General features: G+C 55.0%; 1 protein-coding gene across 2 annotated transcripts in view; it reads left to right on the top strand.

Annotated features, from left to right (window-relative positions):
• Positions 1–1402: 1402 nt before the first annotated feature.
• SDK2 (sidekick cell adhesion molecule 2) overlaps positions 1403–23123 on the top strand; it is a 264093-nt gene continuing 242372 nt past the window's right edge. For both annotated transcript variants that reach the window (XM_027080548.1, XM_027080547.1), the window contains exon 1: positions 1403–2053. In XM_027080548.1, the coding sequence (XP_026936349.1) occupies positions 1990–2053 (64 nt within the window). In that variant the 5' untranslated portion in view covers positions 1403–1989. The remainder of the gene's footprint in view (positions 2054–23123) is intronic.

Below are 23123 nucleotides of genomic sequence, written 5' to 3'. Positions count from 1 at the left end.
TAAATATATATAGATAGATTTCTTTTTTTTTTTCTTTAATGGAGGAAGGGATCCATGGAAGCAAAGCTGTCTAATACCCAGGAATGTTTAACTGGGTCCTGCAAACCCCAGCTGGCCTTCTCCCTCAGCAGGGCTGCTGACTCCTGTGGTCCACAAGCAAGGAAGCCTCCGAGCTTCCTTTTTATAGCTTCCTCAATAATTTCCCATTCTTCTACCCTTTGCAAGCAGAGCTCAAAAGGAAAAAGAAAAAAAGAAACAAAGAATGCATATGCCTTGGCACCAACTTCACTTTCTCACTGTCTCTAAGTCCCAGGCCTCTCCTTTGTCTTGCTCTCCGCCCTGAGCGGTTCTTTTGAAAGCCTGACCTGGGAAGGGGAAACTGGAATCAACCAGTTGCCCGAACCCCTCTATCCAGTGCCTCCCCCACCCCTATTACTCAACGTCCGGGAAGGGTATCGGGGTTCCTGAGACCCGGGGAGAGAGGTCCGATGAGGCCTTTGAGAGCGCGGTGCGGGGCCGAGGCTGGAAGGGAAGGCTGGCCGAGAGAGCCGAGGGGCTCTGGGCGCATCCCGCCCCGGCCAGGTTCGAGGTTGGCACTGCTGCTCTCCCGCGGCTCCCGGAGAGGCTGGGCGCCCGCGGCCGCGCAAACGGCTCGTGTTTCCACGGGGCTCGCTCCCGGGCCTGGCTCGGAGCCGCCGCCGCCGCCGCCCGCCCCCCCTCCCAGGGCGCAGGCTGCTCTTCAGTCGCGGCCACGGGGTAGCGCTCGGCCCCCCTCGCCGCGTCTCCGCCTCCGCCTCCGCCGCGCTCGTCCCCGGCTCACGCGGCCCGCGCAGCTCCCGCTCGGCTCAGGCAGGAGTGGCTCTCCGGACGCCGAGCCCGGGAAGCCGAGGGCGGCGGGTTCTGCGAGCGAGCGGCCGAGGCGGCCGGCGGCGCGGCCGAGGCGCTGGGGCGGGCGCGGCGGCCGCTGCTTCTCCTGCCCGGGAGGTCGGCGCGCGCCGGGCGTCCGAGGAGGCGCCGCGCCCCCGGAGCCGGGGCCGCCCGCCAGGCTCTCCGCGCGCCTCGCCGAGAGCTCCGGCCGGGGAGCGGCGGAGGGCAGAGCCGCCCGGCTCCAGCCTCGGGCCAACAGGAGGCTCCGCGTCCGGGCGCCGGCGACAAGCCCTGGTCGCCGAGCCCAGCAGACGTCCCCGCCGCCCCGCAGCCGGAGCGGACATGGGCTCGCGGGGCGGCGCGCCGGGCCGCGGGACCCGCAAAGTTTGCTAGCCCGCTGGGCGCGGAGCCGAGGGCGCGCCCGGGCCCGGCGTCCCCTGGAGGGACCGAGAGTCCCCGGATTAGGCGCCGGGGCGGTGGAGCCGAGAGAGGTGGTTCGGCCCCGCCAGATGCCGCCTGCAAAGTTAGAGAGAAGAAAACTTCAGCTCCAGGGAGATTCGGACCGCTATGCTTACCGCGCCTCCCGAACCCGGCGCCCCTGAAAGAAGCCCCGCACCCGCATCTGCCGCCGCACTCGCCTCTCGCGCGGCCCCGGGGGCCCGGCGCCCGGATCGGCGGTGACTGCGTCCGCGCGGAGCACCCAACCAGGGGGCGGGCAGGGGGCGGGCAGGGGGCGGGCAACGTGGCCACGGGAGGAAGTTTCCTTAAGTTGTCGCTTTATTCCGGAGCCCGGCCCGCGACCCGGTCAGATCGGTGAGGCCGCCTTGCCCGGTAGAAGAAGTCGGAGTTGGGGTGCCAAGCGGGGAGGTGCCCCGAGACCAAGAGCGGCTTCATCCTCCTCTTTGCTCGCCCCTCGCCTTCCCGGAGCGCCGCGGGGATCGGACTTGTACTAAAGAAGAGGAGGAAGGGTTGGGGTCGCCAGCGTCTCCCCTCCCCGGTGGATACCGCTCCGGGCCGGAGCCGCGTAGACAGCCTCCCGGGACGTAGCCACGGGGTACCGGACCTCACCAGGATTATAAAACTGTTCGGAAGACTAATCCCCCGAAGAAAAGGCTGGTTGCCATGTGGGGACCACTGATCTGGACTCTGCTGGCCCTGCACCAGATCCGCGCGGCCGGAGCCCAAGGTACAGTGCCACCCCCAGTGGGGCTGGGGAAGGGGCGCGGGAGGGGCGCGGGGAGGGGCGCGGGAGCTCGCTGGCCTCACGGTCGCCTCCGGGACCCCGGGCTTGGCCTGGGCAGAGCCCTCTCCCGGGAGTTTCAGGCCCCTTTCCCCGAGTTTGGGGGCTCTCTTTGGGGGGCTGGAGCGGTCTTGCTGAGACTTGTGACTTCCGAATAAGGGAAGGTGGGGGTCCGTGCTGGGAGGCGTCGCTCGTGGAGCCTAAGAGGAGTCGGGGGGGGTCGCTACCCCCCCACCCGGGCTGTGGGTGCCCTCGGGCTGGTGTGGGAGGGGCGCGCCATTCCGTGCCGGGCTCAGCGCCCGGCTGCACCCTGCTCCTCAGGCCGGGCTCCTGGGTCCCCGCTCGGTGTCCGCGGGGAAGGGCAAGGCCCTGCCGGGCACGCGCTGGCCGCCCCGGGGCGAGGCAGTGGGGCGGGAGGGCGGCGGGAAGGAGCCAGAGTAGAGCGCTGGGTTCCTGGATGGTCGCCCCGGGAGGGCAGTCTCGGGGCCTGGCCAAGTCTCGGAGCCCGCGCCTGGCTGCCTGGCCGGCCGCCGGGGCTGGGGGTGCTTCGCGGTGCTCGTCGGAGGCGAGGTCTGAGGCCCTCTCCTCTCGCGCCCACCCCCTCCCCTCCCCCGCCCCCAGACACACTCAGCGTCCCGCCTTTGCCTCCAGCTCCACTGGCCGCTCCAGTGTCTCTGCCGCCGCCGCTCTGACCTGTAGCTGCCTGGCGCAGCCTCAGGGTGGAGAAGGGCTGGTGGGTTTGGGGTGGGAGTGCTGGGAAGGAGGGGGAGGCGTGATCGATCCGCCCTGCCCCCGCTCCAGAGGGCGGATGCCCAGACATACCGCCAGTCCTCGGGCAGGTCCCAGCGGGGAGGGCGGCTGCACCCGTGCCTCCTTCTTGCCTTCGGTGTTCGCAGATCCAGACAGCAGTGCCAGCGGTGTCCGAGCGGCGCCTGCTGGGGGCGGCGGGAGACGAAGCCTGGACTGAGCTCCAGGACTCCCAGGGCTTGGCCTTCCTTCTTCCAGGCTCGGGAGGGGGCCTGGACCCACCCAGGGGGCGCCGGTCTGCGGAGGCTGCAACCTCGAAAGGGCCCCACCCCATCTCTGGAGTCCCAGAGTCGCAGGGACTCCAGTGAGCCCAGCGTCAGGCATCCCAGAGAGGCAAGATCAAACAGATAAAAATAATCAGCTCTCACTCACAGGGTGGAGAGGAGGATTTTACAACGTAATTTGCGTTAAAGCGCTTAGAAATTTTGTAACGGGGCCCCGTAAAGGTAAGGTAATAAAAGTTATTATTTTTATGATCATCATAAAATCTTCCTGCAGGCAGGGACTTCAGAGGTCGTCTTATTCTAGTAGCCATTTAACAGATGGGAGAACTGAGGTCTAGGGGCATTAGGTGACTTGCCAAAGGCTGCTGGGTGATCTGGGGGCGGGAGTCTGGACTGGGACCAGGTGAGTTCTAAGCCCCTCTCTCCCTGGAACTAGGACCATCTGCAGGTGGGGTGGGCCTGCTGGGACGGGGTCCTTCTTCTAAGGGTCCAGGGGGAATGTGAGGCTGGCAGAATAGAACAGGTTAGGCCTGGGGCACCTCGCAGATGTGTTCTGAGATGTCCATGGGGTCACTAGCTGAAAGCCAGGCGACTGGGAGGACTCTGAGGGGTGTCCGTCTCTTATCTGGCTGCTTCTGATTTCATTACTGCACAGACTCCAGTAACCCCACGATTTCCCTGGGCAGGTGGCTCGTTAGTTCTTGTCCCATCCAAAACCAGGCTTGTAAGGAGTCCCCAGGGCACCTGAAGTTCCTTCCTTCTGGGTCAGCAAGTCGTTTCCATGTCCCACCTCCACACCTGTCCCATCCACCGAAGTCCAAGATTCCACGCGGCCGTCCTGCTGAAGTTCAGGCCAGGCCACCTCCTGTCCTTGTGCTTCCAGAGGGAGGGGCTCGCCCTGTCAGAAGTGGTGAAGGTCTCTCTGATTGATTCACTCTCTCTCCCGCTTCTCTTGTTTGCTGCGGGCTTGAGTGTGGCTGCCCAGGTTCCCTGCTGCTCCGTTGTGTTCTCTGGCTCCAGAGAGAGTGTTTTCCAGCATCCATCGGGTACTCTCCTTCCATTTGTCTCCAGGGCGGCAAACCATGCAGAGGATTATGGGAACTTGGTCTCGGCCCAGGTCTGGGGGCACTGTTGCGTTGTGTGTCGGGGAAACAGGGTCAAGCGTGGGGTTCCAGGGGGTTGTTTCTCGTCTGCTTTGGGGTTAGAGAGTGGAGTCTCTCCTTTGCTTTTTTCTCCATTTGCTTTGCTTTTGAGTTTGAGGCGATGCCGTTAACCCTTTGGGGTGGTTAGAGCCACTGGCACTGTGTGTCACTTCTGAGCCCACGAGCCCCGTTCTCTAATGATGATACAGAGTGAGGGACCAAGCAGTCTTCCTCTCTTGGGACAAACCTCACATTGGCTGCCAGATTTATCCACACAACCGAGTTTTTTTCAGGTGCAGAACCTGGGTAACACTACCTGTTTATACTGAAAGCTACCATGTGATCGTTTCCCCTGAAACGTGATGTCACATGGTTCCCACTCTTTCCCCAAACTAAGCGCAGGGGTGTTGTAGAGAGAGCAGAGCACGTATGAGGATACCAGGTATTCAGGGGGTGCCTAGCAAGTGCCTGGCACGTAGAAGGTGCTTAATAAAGGGTAATTGTTATTTTTGTTGTTATTATGATTCTTTGTACACTATTAGCCAAGGGGCCACGAGGAGTGGTTCCTGGGCACCCACTGAAAAGGCCTTGAATGCCTTTTCCTCACCCAAGACCCTTCTCTGACTCCCTTCTGTGGCCGCATCACCATGACCCAAAGCGGCCCTCCAGCGCTCCCGATCCAGACCCCCAGGCATTCGGATTGGAGGGTGTCTGCATTTTAACAAGCACCTCGCGAGATGTTTCACGTGCCACTGCTGGTGGACATCTCTCGGAGGCTGGGAGGCTGGAAGGAGGGCGGCAGAGCCCAGCCAGCTGGTCCAGAAGCTTCTTTCAAGTGGACAGTGCCTGGGGGAGGAACAGAGGGGAGTCTGAGCTGAGGGAACCAGGCAGGGGGAAAACCCTGAACGGAGATTGGGAAGCCCAGCCCCGGAGGATCCCGAAGGCTCCAAACGGAGAAAGTTTACTGCTGGGAGGTGATCACAATAAACGCCAAACAGTACTCAAGGGAGTGGGATGAAAGTTTAATGCTGTGGCTAAGCTATAATAATTAATTACTGACAGCAAAAAATAACTTATCGATCAGGGCTTCATACTCATTACCACAAGGCCGACTGGCGTGCTTGCCTGCGGCTCAGCTGGTATGTGTCAAGAGCCCCCGCCCCATGCAAGGGCGGCCCCAGGGGTGTCCCTGTTCCCTACCTCCCCTTCTCCCAGGGCCAGAGAGGTGGCTCTCGGCCCCCAAAACCCCTCGCCCTCGCCCTGTGCACCCCAGGGCTTCAGCTGGGCAGTCTGGAACATTCTGGCTGTGGATTGATGAGTGACACCGTTTGGTGCTTGTATTGGCCGCAGAAGATCACCCCTGCCTGGGGTGGACAGACTCAGGACCCCCCAGCCCAGAGACCAAATCATGCTGGCAGCCTGATACCTGCCTCAGAAACTCTCCCTTTCGTATATTTGTTCGGCAAATATTTATCGACCGCCTCTCCTTTATGTCCTCTGCTGGAAGGCCAAAGTAGGGGCCAGGAACCTTGTTCCGTCGGGGAAGGGAGGCTGGGAAAGAGGCCAAGTCCTTTACAGCAGTTTTCTGTTTAAACAGTGCCTGAACGGCCGACCTTAAAATAATGTGTTAAACTGCATATTGGTGTGCACTCGACCTTGTCCCACAGGACACAATTGGGCTGTAAGCTAAGCGGTAATAGAGAATGAGCTTGTTCTCTGTCCTGAGGACTAACATGATCAGTACGTTTGACTTGAAAGAAACATGAAAAATCATCTAGTGCTGTCCCCTGCCTACAAGCCTGGGACAAGTGGCCATGTGGTCTCTGCTTGCATACCCCTGGCGATGGGGGGCTCACTACCTCACAAAACAGGCTGGTTGTTAGACAGTCGTGCTTTATGTTGCTGAACCTCCCTGTGGCTGGTTATTCCTAGGATTTGGCTGTGGGTGAAGGAGTCCTCTGATTGGCTGGAACCTCGCCCTCCCTGCCCTCTGACTCCTGGCCCCTCAGGGAGTCAGGAAACTGAGTTGGAATTGATGCAGGGTGTTAGGGTGCTGCCTGCGGGATTTCCACCCTGGCCCGCCTGGAGCACATTGTTGCAGCAGACAGCCCTGGAGCTGCCTGAAGCGGTGGGAATTAGTCATCATAAATTTGGGGCCTTGGGATGCCAATAGCAACAAATGGGCCAGCAGCAGCCCCACTGCCTGTAACGGAAAGGAAAACAGGCCGGTTGCTGAGACATCCCCGCTACTAACCCGCCACTCCTCGTCCTCCCACCCACTCCTGTCCTCCGGGGACAGAAGGCGGGGCCAGTGCGTAATGCTGAGCCAGGGACCCACCGGGACTGCTCAGGGTCCTGGAGGGAGGGGAGGGAGGGGCTGCACAGCTTGTCTCATCAGACTCCCCGAGCCAGGTGTCTGGTCCAGAAAGGCCCTCTCTGAGCCCGGGAGCCCCACTGAGGCCCCTCTCCTGCCGATACTGGAGATGCCAACATGGCAATGGAGATGGCTTCCAGCCTGGTCCTGGCCTTCCTCTATCACTGAGCCACCGGGAGCTGAGGCCCAGTTTCCTCATCTGTAAAATGAGGAAACGGAGTTAAAAATAAGTCTTGTATACCACTCCTCCCAGATGTCTGCACAGCTCAATCCTTAGTTAATCGGGCCTTTCCTCTGATGCCCCTGATCCGTCCCTAAACACCCTGTAACGTGGCATCTCCAAGCACCCATCCCTGAGCCTGCTTTCCTCTCTGCACAGCCCTCGGCTCCACCTGACATATATTGGCTTGTTTACTGCTGGTCTCTCTCATGTGGGCGGGGCTTTATATTATCCCCTGCTGTACCCCAGCTGCTAGGAGAGTGCCTGGCAGATAGAAGGAGCTCAACGAATATGAATTAGTGAACAAAGAACACATCACTGAATGTGTGAATAAGTGAACACTTACCTACGGCGTAAAGCCCTCTGTCATCTGGTCTCTACCTGCTTCTTCAGCTCCTCTCCAGCCGCTCACCCACTCTCACGGGCCCCTCTGCACATCACTTACGCCCCGTGCCGTGGAGCCTCCACTGCGACGAGCGGCCAAGCCCCTCGGAGATGGGAGCCCTGCCCTCCAGCCTGGGCTTCCGTGGAACAGTGTTTATTTGTTTTAACTTTTTATTTTACATTGGAGTATAGTTGATTAACAATGTTGTGTTAGTTGCAGGTGTACAGCAAAGTGATTCAGTTCTATATATACATGTATCGATTCTTTTTCAAATTCTTTTCCCATTTAGGTTGTTACACATTGATAATATTGAGTAGAGTTCCCCGTGCTGTATAGTAGGTCCCTGTTGGTTCTCCATTTAAAATATAGCAGTGTGTACATGTCAATCCAGGATAGTGTTTCTGCTGAACCAGGAGCCCTTGCTCAGACTTCCCCGCCCCTGTTCCCAGCCTTCTGCACCTCTGGCCCTGCAGGTGAAGCTGCCTCTAGCAGTAGGGCCTCTGGGTTGGGTCCTTGCTGAATCTCTATCAGCTGAGCCCCATCTTTCGCTGGGGAGGAAGTTGGGAGGACTGGTAGGGGGCTTAGGTAATGCCCCCATCCAGGCGCGGAGGCACCATTTGAAATACATGAGAGGGGAAGACGTGCATTTACAATTAAATACTCTAGCCCGGCTCACTTCCCCTGGCAGCCCATTGGCCAGAGCTGATCACGTGGCCCCACCCAGTGGTCCTTCCCAGGCAAGGGAGCTGGGAAGTGCAGTCTTCTGTGTGCTGTAAAAAGGGCATCTCGACGCGCACTGGTGATGTCGAGCATTCCTAATAACTGCAGAGATGATACTGTGGTCTCCAGAAGAACATTTCTTACAGAGGATCACTTCACCCAAGACAGGGCCGTCCCTAAAGCATTCCCCTCCCTGTCTGTGCTCTTACTTTCCTGCCTTCTGAGGGTTTTTTTTTCCCTTAAGCTGTTGAGAAGTGGCATGTAGAGGGGCCAGTGCCTTGGAACTGGGCCAACCTGGGTTCCAGCTCTGTCAGTTTGGGTTAATCTCTGCTACTTTGCATTCCATCACTTATATGCTCAAGCCCCGTTGGCTTGTTTGTAATATAAGGAGAAGTCCATGAGATGACACCAGCAGAGCACTCGGCATGGAGCCTGACATATCAGAAGCACTTACTAAGCTAATGTAACTATATTTGTGCTTCTGTATTTGCCCCGCCAAAGGGTCTTCAGATTGGGTCTCAGGTTGCATTTTGTTTCCAGATTCTTCCCCCTGCTATCTTTTCTCCATATTTCCCCCGTATCTCCCTCTTGCTTCACTCTCTTTTGCTTCCTCCCCAGTGTAGAAAGTCTTGGCCTCCTCTCCCCATGCTAGGCATCTAAAGAGGGGAAGCCAGCTCACAATTGCCACCCAGTTCTTTGTGTCAAGTGCATTACAGTCATTACCCGCCTCTGACCTCCTTCACCTCCAACGTGTGGGTAACCTGAGGCTCAGAGCCATTGCCTGCGCAAGGCCCCACAGCTAGGAAGTCAGGATTTGTACAATAGCCAGGTCATGGAAGCAACGTAAATGTCCATCGACAGACAAATGGGTAAAGAAGGTGTGGCACATATACAATGGAATATTACTCAGCCATAAAAAGGAATGAAATGGGTCATTTGTAGAGACGTGGATGGACCTAGAGATGTCATACAGGGTGAAGTAAGTCAGAAAGAGAAAAACAAATATCGTATATTAGCACATACATGTGGAATCTAGAAAAATGGTGCAGATGAACTGGTTTACAGGGCAGAACTCGAGATACAGATGTAGAGAACAAACGTATGGACACCAAGGGGGGAAGGGAGGGGAGTGGGATGAATTGGGAGATTGGGATTGACATATATACACTAATATGTATAAAATAGATAACTAATGAGAACCCGCTATATAGCACAGGGAACACGACTTCACTTTGCTGTACAGTAGAAACTAACACAATATTGTAAAACAACTGTACCCCAATAATAATAATAATAAAAGAAGTCAGGATTTGAACCCAGGGCTCTATGGGGCATCTTTCCACTGCCCCCCGCTGCCCTGCACCTGCACCACATCCTTCACTGATATCTTCCCGATGAGAGATGCCCAGCCTGTTGTGCTGTGTGGCCCAGGGGCGGCAGTGGAGTTTGGAAGTCGCCCTGGGAATTCATTCTCTTTCCCCTCCTGACCCTCCTGGTTCTTGCCTCTGCCCCAGTTGTGTCCTCAGTGGGCCTTAAGCTGGCAGAACATGAGCGATCAGGAGGGGAACCCCTTCCTCCCATGCCTCCTCTACTGCTTTCCCCTGTCCCCTCCCTGGAGATGTCTGGGGAGTCTTCTGAGGGTCACCTGGGGCGTTCATGGCTGGCTGGCCAGTGACCGAGCTCTAGAGTCTTCTAAGCTGAATGGGGTGGAGAAAAGCAGCCATTAAACTTGGATGCCATTTAGAAAGCTATTAGTGACCCGCAGGGGTGATGAAATTTTGATGATGTGCTAATCCTGAAAGGAGGAAATATCATTGGCTGTAATGCAGCCCATTCAGGGAGTTCAGCTTCTGGGGTGGACACGGTGACTCTTCAGGGTCCGGGGGCCCCACACCTGGACTCCTCCACAGGGGTGCAAATGTGCAAATGGGGAGGGAGGTGTGTTGCCTAAAGTCTGAGCAGTGACTCCTGCACAACTGCCTTGTCCCATATTATGTGAGCCAGGTCTGAATCTGGTACAGATGCCCCATTCCTTGCTTTGAACTACGAGGGCCAATCCAGCGTCTGCCATCAGAGGGTCCAGGTGGGACAGAACAGGCCTCTAAGGGGCCTGAAACATACACGACTCCTTGAATTCATTTACCCGTCATTTACTGCTTGGATGACCTTACATCAGTTACATAGCCTATCTGTGCCACAGTTTTTCCATCTGTAAAATGGGGATAACAGTCGTCCTCACCTCACAGGGTTGTGACGAGATTTAATGAGATATGCTAAGCTCTTAGGACAGAGCTCAGTGTATAGCAAACATGGAGTAAGTGTTCATCATTGTCATGGTTGTCATCTTGGTGTCAGCGAAGCAGGGTCAGCTTTGGGCCTACAATTTGTCATGCGCCCTGTCCCCAAATGCCGCTGCTCTCTTTCTCTTTCACGGACCTGCCGGTATCCTCTAAACTTCCATTATTAGGGATTTATTTATTTGGTTGAGACATTCCCTGCCTCCAGCTTAAAATGCAGATACGTCACTGAGAACCCACATATTAAGCTATTATCAGCTGTTCAGGCCTTGAGGTGAATGTTTTTACTGGACCCTTTCCTAAAAACCCAAATTTCTGAGGGTAGCGTTCACAGACATCTCATGTGTCTCTTCACCCCAACCTATGAAGGATTTTGGCCAGAAGGTGTTGGTATTAACCTTGTTAGCATTGAAGTTCAGAAACATGAAGAAACTTGCCAAGGTCCCTTGACTTGTAAGAAAGAGACAATGAGAGGAGGTCACCTGCCTCTTAGATCATTGCTTTTGGTCTGGTCAGAGCCTCCACCATTTAGGAATGGCTGACCATGCTGCCTGGGGATTTGGGAGCTGTCGCATTGGACCACAGGCTCTACCCCAGCTTGGGTGGATGCAGGGGTAGGGCACGGGCTGTAGGCTGGAATGGCCTCTCCTCTCTCTAAAGCCCTTTCAAGATGCCCCGTCTGCTCTCCCACAGGGTCTTAGTGGTAGCATCTGAATGCTGAGTCCTCTTGCATCTCCCCCTACCCACCCCACTGATAAGCCTTTACCCTCATGGCTTCCCCCACTGGGTACCACCGCCAAGCCCTCCCCAGTCTGGCCCTGTGCACGGCTGCCATCTCACCTCTCCCTCCCCCCACTCCCATCCTCCACCATGCTCACTGCCCACCCCCCCAAGCCATCCGCGCCTTTCCCTCCTGCCTCCCCTCTGCACCCCATCCTCCCACACACCCCTGGGTCCCATGGCTGGAACGCATCCTCCCAGATGCCTCCGAGCCGTCGGGTTGCCAGCGGTCTAGATGTCTCCTTTGGCACTTGGCTTTGTGGATTCTGAATTATCTTTTCGTGTGTGTGACTGATTTCTTTAACTACAGACTCCTTTGAGTTTAGATTAATAACGCTTCATCAACAAGGAGAGAGGTATGAGACATAAATTATTGTTCGCCATTAACGAAGTTAACCCTTTAAAGCAGGGTGCTGTAGGGTGATAGTAACATCAGAGAGAAGGTAATAGGCTTGTGGGCGTCAGAGGCCACACCCCATTCTCACTGGGTCCATCCTGGCCCCCATGTCCTCCGTGGGAAAAGGTGGGTGCATATGTACAGCATTTCCAAGCGCTTCCGTGAAGGGCTCTCGCAGTGGAGGAGGTGGACCCGTGCCCTGGGGGACCTGACCACGCGGCCTGAAGCTGCCCGCCATCCTCACAACCTTTTCCTTTTTAACATTTTCCTTTTTAAATGCGTGAAGTTTTGCATTTCGTTCCACGGTCTCCCTGAGTTCTATTTTAACACACAAAGGAGATTTTCAAGCCCATTGATGTTGCTGGAAGATGTGGTATGTCTGCCCCCTGGCTTCCTGAACCCCCGGGATAGAGGGCAAAACTTGGCTTTGAAAAACTTGAATGAGGTGATCTCTTGGGTCACATCATCTGTGAGATTCCAAGATGCTTTACACGTATATATTTCAAGCATTTGTATTTAAATGTTTCTGTAACGTTTTATCTACATATCCACTTTGGAAAGTAGTTGTGTCCCAAATGTAATCGACCCCGGGCCACTCTAACCGTCCGCCGGGGTGGCCTGGTGCCTTCTGGGTCCCTAGAGGACCCTGCTGCTTAGATGGTTGGCGTTTGCTGGGTATTCCCTTAGCTTCCATACCGTTAGTGGGCCTGTCCCCTGGCCTGTCCCTGGGCCCTCCCTCCTTTCCCTTTTAATTTGCACGGGACATGCCACCGAATGCATCAGACATCATCAACTCTCCCACTGTAGCTGTGACTGAAAAAGAGCTGGGGGCGGGGCACGGAGTGAGGGCCTGAAGACTCCCTAGTAAGAGGCACTAGGCTCTGTGAAGCTGTGCCCCCGCCCAGGGGTCTTTCTCACTGACGCGCCTCGGCGGCTTCCAGGAGAGCCGAGGTGACCAGAAGCCCATCCTCTAGCAAAGCAGGGTCTTACCGTAATCTGCTTCCCAGCAGCAGCTCCGCGCCCGGCCCTTGCAGCGCTAACTAAATGGTCCAGATCGACTTCAGCCACCCGCTCCCGACTCCTCTTGAAGCTCTTGGGCTCCTGGAAGCAAAGCCCAGAGCATGCGTGCCGTCCCAGACTCCCCCGGGGCAGCCAGCCTTCCCCGCCACGGCTGTTTGTTCCTCTCTGCCCCGGACTGGAGGCAGTGCTTCTGCCCTGAGACAGTGCCCAGCACTCACGCCTTCCTGCTCGGTCAACCTTGAAGCCTCCCCACTCGAGCGCATGCTCACTGGCTTTGCGCAGCTCCCGGCCCAGTGGCCCTTGACCTCCCAGTTTGGAACTCCCTGCCCTGGGGGAGCGGCTGTAGGCAGGGGGTGGGCGGGCAGGCCATGGAGGGGCCGGAGCTGCCCGGGAGGCCCCGGGGGGAGTTCCTCATTAGCTCTGCCCCAAGCTCATTACCGAGCTGTGCATCACTGGGTGTCGTCAGGGCGGTAATAAATACGCCGCTGTCAGCGTTGATGTGATTTGCACTAATGAAGAGAAATCAGCCGGGGCGAGAGGAGGTGCCCCTGGCTGCGGCTCCGGGGGGCTGCAGAGCGCTGTCCACTGCCCATTCTCCCTGCCCCGGGAAGACAGAGGCCAGGCGCTGTCCACTGCCCATTCTCCCTGCCTCGGGAAGACAGGCCAGGCGCTGTCCACTGCCCATTCTCCCTGCCCCGGGAAGACAGAGGCCAGGGCGTCAGGGAGAAGGAGAGAAGTGTTGGCATCTAACCGCTTTCTCCCGGGGCCTTAGCGGCTGAAGAGCCTAGAAGATGCTGGAAGCCTTCGGGGGGAAAAAGGAGCATTGTTCGGCCCCAGGGAGGGTGTGATGGGGGGCCCCAGCCTCAGCCTGGGCCCTGGGCAGAGGCAGTGGGGATCTGCTGGGTGAACCGCTGTGCTCTTGACGGTTCAGCCTCCCTCACGGGGCCCTGGCTGAGAGCAGCCGCAGGAAGGTACTGGGGAGAAACACAGGCCCATTGTCTGCGCCCCCCTGCCTGCCACCTTGCCTGCCTGCGATGTTAGGACCCATTGTCTCTCCAGGAACTTGGAATGTCCAGCCCCAGGGTGCGGGGAGCAGGCCTCTGACTCCAGCTTCCCCTGTGCCTCTGCTGTGTGAGAGCTCAGGGGCCCTGGACCCGCTGCCTCTGAGATGCTGACACACAGCTGGGGACGAGGGAGCAGCCCCTTCGTGGTGCTAGGCCTTGGGACACCCGGGGACTGAAGAGAGTCCGAACGAAGGAGGGGTACCTTTGCATCTGGGGCCTCGGGAGCACATTCTTGGAGCCCAGGTGTAACCTGCCTCGTTACGGGAAGTGAGAAGGTGGCCCGGAGCGGTGGGGCTCACACCTGAACCTGCATCGGATCCCCTGAAGGGCTCGCTAGGATGCAGATTCCTGGGCCCAGCCCCCAGAGCATCTGGTCTGGGGGCGGGGCCCAGGAGTGTGAGTGTGTAAACAGGTTCCCAGGTGATGTGCTGCCACTGGTCCGGGGGCCACACTTTGAGAAGAACGAGCCTAGAGGTTTGAGAATCCGAGGTGCCACACTGGTGGCCATGACGAGCCACTTGTGCTGCGATGGGCTCTGCCCGTTCCCCGCCGCAGAGGACGGTGGTGAAGCTCCGTTAGCAGGACCCGTGAAATACGTGCTGCACGTGGGAAGCAGGGACCACCTCCCCTTCCTTCTTCTTTTCTCATCATCAGAAGCTCTTGCTCCCAAAGTCCTTCCTTAAAAGGGAAAGAAAAAAAAAAACACCAGCCCAGAGGCCTCCTTCCTGGGGAGGGAAGGGCAGGGGGTGACGTCCTCACCGGCTGAAGCAGGTTTTGCTAGGAGCGCCAAGGCAACCCTAATGCGTCCGTGGATGACAAAACCCCTCTTTGCTCTTTGAGCGCTCTCTCAGCACCTACTGGGTGCCAGACACAGGGCCTGGGCTCCAGCACAGGTTAAGGCAGGTCCTGCCTCTCAGATCGTTCATGGTCAAGTGTGGGCATCAAGCGTGCGGTCAGTAGTAGAGGACAGTGTGAAGGATGCTGTTGCAGGTGGGAACCAGGTGATGGGGGGTGCAGAGGGGTAACCTGAGAATCCTGCCCCAGCGGCGGGGGCTTCCTGGAGGAGGTGACCTTGAAGCTGAGGTCTTCTAGGATGGGAGCTGCCCCCAGCGTCCTTAGGGAACACTGGGGGCTTTGTTTTTGTTTTGACGTAATAAACTGTACCTATTGAAAGGGTACTACTGGATTTTTCTTGACACACGTATAACACCTTAAATCATCACCAGAATCTTGATGACACTCATCACCACCAAAAGTTTTCTTGTGCCCTCGGTCACCCCTTTCTTTTCCTTCTTTCTTTTTCAGTGAATATATCCAGTTGTTCTAGCCTCATTTTTGGAAAACTTTCTTTTCACCACTGAATTATCTCTTCACCTTCGTTGAAAATCAGTTGTCCCTATAGGTGCGGGTCTACCTCTGGACACCGTTGTGCTTCGTTTATCTATTTGTCTGTCTTTATTCCGATAGCACGTTGTCATGGTTACTGTTGCTTTGTCATAAGCCTTGAAAGCAGGTACTGTTAGTTCTCTGACTTTGTTCTTTTTCACAGTTGTTTTGGCTATTCTAGGTCCTTTCCATTGCCACGTGCATTTTATATTTTTCTTTATATGACATATGAATTTTAGAATCGGATTTTTAGAAATCCTGCTGGGGGGGCTTCCCTGGTGGTGCAGTGGTTAAGAATCCGCCTGCCAACGCAGGGGACACGGGTTCGAGCCCTGGTCTGGGAAGATCCCACATGCCGCGGAGCAACTAAGCCCGTGCGCCACAACTACTGAGCCTGCGCTCTAGAGCCCGTGAGCCACAACTGCTGAGCCCACGTGCCGCAACTACTGAAGCCTGCGTGCCTAGAGCCCGTGCTCTGCAACAAGAGAAGCCAGCCACAGTGAGAAGCCCGCAGACCGCAATGAAGAGTAGCCCCCCCGCCGCAACTAGAGAAAGCCCGCGCGCAGCAGCAAAGACCCAACACAGCCAAAAAATTCATTCATTCATTCATTCATTCAAAAAAACACCCTACTGGGACTTTTGAATTGCATTGATAATACAGATCAAGTTGAAGGGTGTCGATATCTGACCGCATCGAGTCCTCCGGCCCGTGAACTTGGGCTGTCGCCCCATTCTTTAGTTCTTTGATTTCTTCTCAGCAACACGTTGTGGGTTTCACAGTATATGTTTTGTACATCGTTTGTCAGATTTATCCCTAAATATTTCAGATTTTTGATGCCACTGTAAATGCTTTTTTAAATTTCGACTTCCAGTGGTTTGTCTGCAGGATATAGGAACACAGCGGATTTTGACTCAGCTCAGTGATTGGTTCTAGTAGCTTTTCTGTAGACTCCATCAGATTTTCTGCACAGATGATCAGGTTGTCTCCAAAGGCACAGCTGAACTACTTTTCCAACCTGGATCCCTTTCATTTCTCTTTCTTGACCTGTTACACTGATGAGACCCTGCCTGGGGCCTTTGTTTTCATCCCCTGCGTTGCTAAGCAGCACTTACGGGGAGCAGATGCCCGCCTTCGTGGTGGCTTAACCAATGAGGTCAGATTGTGCTTCCTCCCGTGCCCCCCACCCTGGGTGCTTACGCCCAGCCGCACGTGCACTCTTTGGCATCAACCAGCCTATAGAACCTCTGCAGGCTTCAGGAGGGGAGCAGGAAACAAAAGCACAGCGACTCTCTTGTCTCTGTGTGTCCACACGTGTGATGAGCACGTGCATTTGGGGGGGTGTCTTCCTCCCCAGACCCCTCCTCTAGCCGAGTCCTGGAGCCTCCTCCCTAAGGGGCAGTAGGTGAGCTAGAACTGTAGGGCAACTCAGAGAACCACTAAGGTCAGATTACAAAGGGCTACCCATTTCACAGAGGAGGACATGGGGCCAAGGGACCCAATGAGGTGTCCTAAGTCACAGGGCTTCTGAGCTTGGGATTTCAGGTACCCTTTGCAGGCTCCATCCCGTGGCAAGTGTTGGCATTTTGGTTTTCACCGTAGCTGAAAAGCCAGCCTCTGGCAGGACTGTGCTTCCTCTGAACCCTCTTTCTCAGCTCCAACTGAGCTACGGGGATGGTCACAGCAGCTGAATTGGGACGTGGGAGAGCTGCAGCCAGCTGGGGTCCAGGGGGTCTGGGTGCAGACAGCCACGGAGCAGACAGGGTCTTTGCCAGGTGGAGGGGGAGGGAGGTCAAGAATCAGCCACAGGACTTCCCTGGTGGTGCAGTGGTTAAGAATCCGCCTGCCAATGCAGGAGACACGGGTTCGAGCCTTGGTCCGGGAAGATCCTACATGCCGCGGAGCAACTAAGCCCATGTGCCACAACTACTGAAGCCTGCACGCCTAGAGCCCGCGCTCCGCAACAAGAGAAGCCATGGCAATGAGAAGCCCACTCAAGGGAGAGCAGCCCCCGCTCGCCACAACTAGAGAAAGCCTGCGCATAGCAACAAAGACCCAACGCAGCCAAAAATAAATAAATAAAATGAATAAACATATATATAAAAAAAAGAATCAGCCACAGGTGTGGATTTGGAAGAGGGGCCCGCCTCTCACATTTCCTCCCATAAGCCCCAGGGTCTCCTGGAGTGTGATGGGCTTGAATAGCCCTTTATAGGGTTGAGAGTCAGCTCTTAGAGGCCCCTGCCCAGACGTTCAGCCTAGGCTCCCCTCTGCTACCCCAGCTCTCAGCCCCAGACACACAAGGCAGCTTTTCTCCCAGACAATTAGCTTTTGGAGGCAGGGCGTGATAACAAGAGGTCCCACAGACCGAGCCTTTGCCACGAACCAGACACAGATTGTCTGGTTCTCTCGACAAGCCTGTGCGGCAGCATACTTTCCCCATTGTACGGAGTAAGGAACTGAGGGCTCACCCCGTGCCCACCGTGCTCCTGACCCACCTGCCAAGGACTCTGCCAGCCTGTCGCAGCCTCTGCCCGTGACTTTGTGTTCATTGCCCCTGAGAGCAACCCCTGCCCCTGGGGACCCCAGGCTCCAGCCCTCTCCAGCAACCTGGGGTCTCCAGGCCTGTTTCCACATGGAACAGGACACTGGAGCACCCCAGACCTCAACTCCTACGGAAGGAGCCATCGCTGAAAAAATGCAGTCGAGATGTACAGTCACCATTGTCATCATCCCGTATTTGGTTGAACCTAAGACATCACTTGTAAGACACATCATTATTTTATGTGCCACTGAGAAAGAAAAAAATGCGGCCATTTCATCTGCAGTAAGATGCGTTCTGAGATGTAAAAATGCATTTGGAATCCCTGAAATTGGATAACAGCCATGATTTATATAATGCTGCCCTACCCCCCGCCAGGTTCCGCCCTGAGGGTCCTGCATGTATTAATGCATTTTACCCTCACAGCAACCCCCTTCGTTTGGATCCGACCATTGTCTCAACCACAGAACGGGCCAATAGAATCGATCCAGAAAATTTAAGATGCTCATCTTGGCGGTGCTCATGGATTGGCCAACATCGTGGAGATTCCCCTGGGATCCTGGGCCCCAGCCAGCACTTAACTCTGTCAACTGGGCCCAGGAAGGCCACCATGGAGAAGGGCTGCAGGGTTAAGAGGCCGCCCCAGTGGACTGAATGCTGCCCTCTCCAAACTCATGTGTGCATCAGAAAACTCTGGGGACCCACCATGGACCAGGCTCCCCAGGCTCAGACCCCTGGGTTTGCCTCCAGGGCTCTAGAACACTCTCCCCTCCCCCATCACCATCTTCCTGGCACATGCTGGGCCTGATGAAGTCTCTCCCCGTCCTGCCCCGGGCTCCGCATTCCTCCTGAAGCTCCGCCTGATGCCAACACCTGTCTCCTGGGGGACAGTGGCCCCAGAGGAATGAATGTCTGGCTTCGGTTCCTCCCCAGGCCTCCCCTCTGAGCTGGGACTTGCAGGCCGGGCCAGAGCTTCTGAATCAACTCCACTTGGCTCTCTCCTCCCCTGTGGCCAACCCCGAAAGCCCAGTGGAGGGCTCGGCTCTAATTACACGAATCCCTGAGACAGGCTGGCACAGCTGAGCACCCTGCATCCGCCCAGCCCTTGGGTGTTGGGTGGTGTTGCTGGTGGTTTCCATGGAGAAGCCGAGGCCCAGAAGACAGCTGGCCTCTCTCCACCCCTCCCCAGCCTTGGCCAACCCATGAGTCTGTTCTAGGCGCCCCCTGAGGCACCATTCTGGGGTGTTACCTCCCCGGCCCTCAGAAGGTCCTTCCTCATGCCTTGACTGTCCAGCGGTTTCCATGTGTGGAGGTGTGGGCCAGCGCTGGCCTGCCCATTGGACGCAGTTCTGTCTAGCTCAGTCCTGCTCGTTGATGACGCCAGTGGGACAGCTCCGAAAGAGGGTCCAGCTCCAGCAAGACCTCTAACCCACTGGCAGGACCTGCAAAATAATCTGCAGGGCCCAGTGCAAAATGAAAACGCAGGCCTCTTGATAATTATTAAGAATTTCAATGTGGTGAAGCAAAACATTAAACTAAGAACAGGACCCCTGAGCGCGGGTCCTGGCCCCTGAGGCCAGCCCCGCCCACTGGTGAGACCCTTCAGGGATTCCCCTCCCCTCTCCTGGCCTCCGTTTCCTGGTCTGTAAAAGCAGAGAGTTGACCCATCCAGGATCCTGTTTTCCTCCTGCCGTCGTCCCTGCCCCCCCCCCCAACCTGTCCTTGGGCTGAGAAGGCAAGACGTTCTCCTGTCACAGGCTCTCGGGGTAAGAGAAGAGGAGGCAGAAGGGTGAGCAAGTGTAGACACTTCTCCATGAAGTGCGCCAGTTTTGTCCAGTGAATCGTGAATGGAGGGGAAGGATCTGGAATTCAGCCCCGTGTCTGGGGGGCCTGCTTGTCTGGTCCTGTCTGGAATGCACTGCCTGTCGCCTCATCCCATGAGAAGCCGTGTACAAAACGCCTGTGTCTTCGAAGCCAGAGCACAACCTCGGCTGGAATCCGGGCCCTGCTGCTTGCTAGCTGTAGGACCTCAATAAGAGACCCTCCCGGCCTCCGTTATCCCATCTGTCAAATGGGGCAGCAATATGCATTGCTCAGAAAATGTTAATCCTCCTATATCCAGATTCCTCCTTCCCTGTGACTGGCTGGCTCTTTGAGGGAAATCGGGAAGATCCTTCAGCAACATTGGATAGATTCTCCTCCTACAGTCGGCGGTGGCGTGGAGCAGCTGGCACATAGTAGATGCTCAGTAAATACCGGTGGCTATTCACAGCAGTCCCGTTACCACCACTGTTAAGGTTGTGTCTTCCCCAGGGATCAGCCAGGTGAATTCGGGGCTTTGGGATGCACCAGTGCTTTGAGTGGCTGAGAGCGGTGCTTGCAGCATCAGCACCACTCAGGGTTTGCTAGAAATGCAGACTCTCGGGCTCATCCCCACAGCTGATGAATCAGAATCTGCGTTTGAAGATCCTTAGGTGATGTGTAAGTACATTAAAGTTTGGGAAACACTGGAGTTCGTTTGCTGCTGTTGCTATCTTAAGATATATTTTAGGAGGGCAGAGGCCCTCCTAAAATATGTGCTGTTGGTGCCGTCAGCTTTCATGGAGTGGTTTGGAGGGGCTAGTGGTTGCCTAAACCCGGTCTGTTGAATCCCATTTCTCTTTGCTGAGGACAGCCCTCTTCCCAGCCCCAGCCCCGACTGGGGGGAGGGAGTGTGGGACCTGAGCTGTCCTCCCCCATTCCTCCTCCTGGAAAAACACCCCAGAGGCCCTGGTTTGTTAATCTTCTCTCTGCAGTGCCATCTCTGATTCAGGAACATGAAAAGGAATCACCCCTTTAAATAAACAAAATGGAAAATTCTCCAGGGGACAAGCACAGGAGCGCACTTGTGAGAACTCATCACTTATTTAAGTGCAGATCCCCAAACAGTGTGGACCCATTAAATATCAGGGAGAAAAGCACAGAGCAGCCCAGCCGGACCCACAGGCAGGAGGGAGCTGAGTGTGTCAGGGTCTGAGAGGGGGTGGGGTGCAGTGGAGTTGACCCGATGGGGTCCGAGTCCCCAAGGCGGCGTTAGGCTAGATCTGTGATACCCTCCCTGCCCATCCCACTTTTGCAAAGAGGGAACTTAACTAGGTTGGGGTGCAGTCTCAGTTCCCCAGTCTCTCTTCCCATTCAAGCCCTGGGGGGCCTGGAGGGGGATGGGAAGGCCTCCTCCCGCCCACTCAGGGCTCTGGACCGAGTGCGATATTCCCTACTTCTTGACTCAACCAACTAAGGTCGTGGATAAGAGCTAGCACCCTGGGGCCACACTGCCTCTGTGGCTGTGGACAAGCAACCTAGCCTCTCTGAACTTCAGTTTCCCCATCTGTAAGTTGGGGACGGTAGTACTTGCTTCTTGAGAATTAAAGCTTATTATGTCTTAGAAGAGCTTCTGCCATATAGTTAACCCTACATGAGTATTTGTTAAATAAGTTGAAATAGGAAGCAGTAATCCAGTGGGGGAGAGATGCCTTCCCCTGGGGAATCAGGAAGGACTTTGTCTTTCACCAGAAATTTGGGGAGATGTCAGCCATTATTTCTTCAAATATTTTCTGTGCCCCATTCTCTCTTTCCTCTCCTTCTGGAACTTTACTGTCACCTATATCAGATGCATTGATATTGCCCCACAGGTCCCTAAGGCTCTGTTAACTTTTTAAATTTTTTTCTCTCTGTTCTTCAGATTAAATAGTTTCTATAGGTATATTTTCCAGTTCACTATTTCCTCTGTTTTCTGCATTCTGTGGTTAAGCCCATCTACTGAATTTCAAAATTTCACATACTTTAGTTTTCAGTTCTGAAATTTCCGTATGGCTCTATAGATCATATGTATTTTTTTCTAGCTTGCTAAAGATGTATTGTCTTTTCTTTCATTAAGAGCATATTGTCGTTTACCTCACTGAGTGTAGTTAGAAGAGCTGCTGTACAGTCGGTGCCAGCTGACTGCAGCATCTTCATTTCAGGGTCATTCTCCATTGGTTGTCTTTAACCTGGGGAATATTTCATATTTTCCTGATTCGTTGCATGTGGAGTAACTTTGGAAGGTATCCTGGGCATTGTGACTGGTATGTTATGGAGAACCTGAATTCTGTTATATTTCTTCAAAGAGTATTGATTTTATTTCTGTTTCAGTGGGAATTCACTTAGTTGAATCAAACTGCAAATGCTGTCTCTTGGAACAGTCAGCTCAAATCTCAGTTCAGTTCTTTTATCTTCAGCTGGGTTACTTCCAGTCTGCCCTGAGCTTGCATGGTTAGAGGGTCAGCCAGAGATTTGGGCAGAGACTAGATACAGAATTTGGTGTTTCTCCCTTTGGCGCTCTCCTTTCCAGTATTCACCCCTCACTTTTCCAGTGGCTATGGTTGCCCCGTATTCTCTACTTCTTCAGGCAGAAAGACTCTGAGTTTTCTACTGGAGTTTTATTATTATTATTATTACTATTATTATGTTAAAGTTCACATGACATAAAATTAACGATTTTAAAGTGAACAGTGTTCACTTTAGTACATTCATAATGTTGGACAGCCACCACTTCTATCTAGTTTCAAAAGATTTTCATCAGCCCGAAAGGGAATGATGAAAACGACCAATCTGCAATCCATATCTACGGATCTACTTATTCCAGATATTTCATGTAAACGGAACCGTACCATATGTGACCTTTCATGGGGCGTGACGTTTTTGAAGTTCATCCATGTTGTAGCATGTCTCAGTACTTTGTTCTTTTTTTATGTCTGAATAATATTCCACTGCATGTATATTCCACAATTTGTTTATCCATTCGTGTGTGGTTTTTTTTGTTTTTTTTTTTTGCGGTACGCGGGCCTCTCACTGTTGTGGCCTCTCCCGTTGTGGAGTACAGGCTCCGGACGTGCAGGCTCAGCGGCCATGGCTCACGGGCCCAGCCGCTCCACGGCATGTGGGATCTTCCCAGACTGGGGCACGAACCCGTGTCCCCTGCATCAGCAGGCGGACTCTCAACCACTGTGCCACCAGGGAAGCCCCATTCGTGTGTTTTTTTAATTTACTTATTTATTTTTTGGCTGCATTGGGTCTTCATTGCTGTGCGCGGGCTTTCTGTAGTTGCAGTGAGCAGGGGCTACTCTTCATTGCGGTTTGTGGGCTGCTCATTGCGGTGGCTTCTCTTTGTTGTGGAGCATGGGCTCTAGGTGCACAGGCTTCAGTAGTTGTGACACACGGGCTCAGTAGTTGTGGCTCGTGGGCTCTAGAGCACAGTCTCAGTAGTTGTGGCGCACGGGCTCAGTAGTTGTGGCTCGTGGGCTCTAGAGCACAGTCTCAGTAGTTGTGGCGCACGGGCTTAGTTGCTCTGCGGCATGTGGGATCTTCCCAGACCAGGGCTCGAACCCATGTCCCCTGCATTGGCAGGCGGATTCTTAACCACTGCGCTACCAGGGAAGTCCCATATCCATTCATTTGTTGATGGACACGTGGGCCCTTTCCACCTTTTGCCTGTTGTGACTAGTGCTTCTGTGAACATGTGTGTATCTGCATTTGTTTGGGTATCTGTTCTCAGTTCTTTGGGGTGTATACCTAGGAGTGGAATTGCTGAATCATACGGTAATTCTGTGCTTCACCTTTTCAGGAACTGACACATTGTTTTC

This window comes from Aethalodelphis obliquidens, unplaced genomic scaffold, assembly GCF_003676395.1.
Source record: "Aethalodelphis obliquidens isolate GAN/ISIS:26980383/991018 unplaced genomic scaffold, ASM367639v1 scaffold44, whole genome shotgun sequence".
Classification (NCBI taxonomy): Eukaryota; Metazoa; Chordata; class Mammalia; order Artiodactyla; family Delphinidae; genus Aethalodelphis; species Aethalodelphis obliquidens.
Note: the sequence above shows the minus strand (reverse complement) of the source record. Positions and strands in the feature narration are given on the sequence as shown.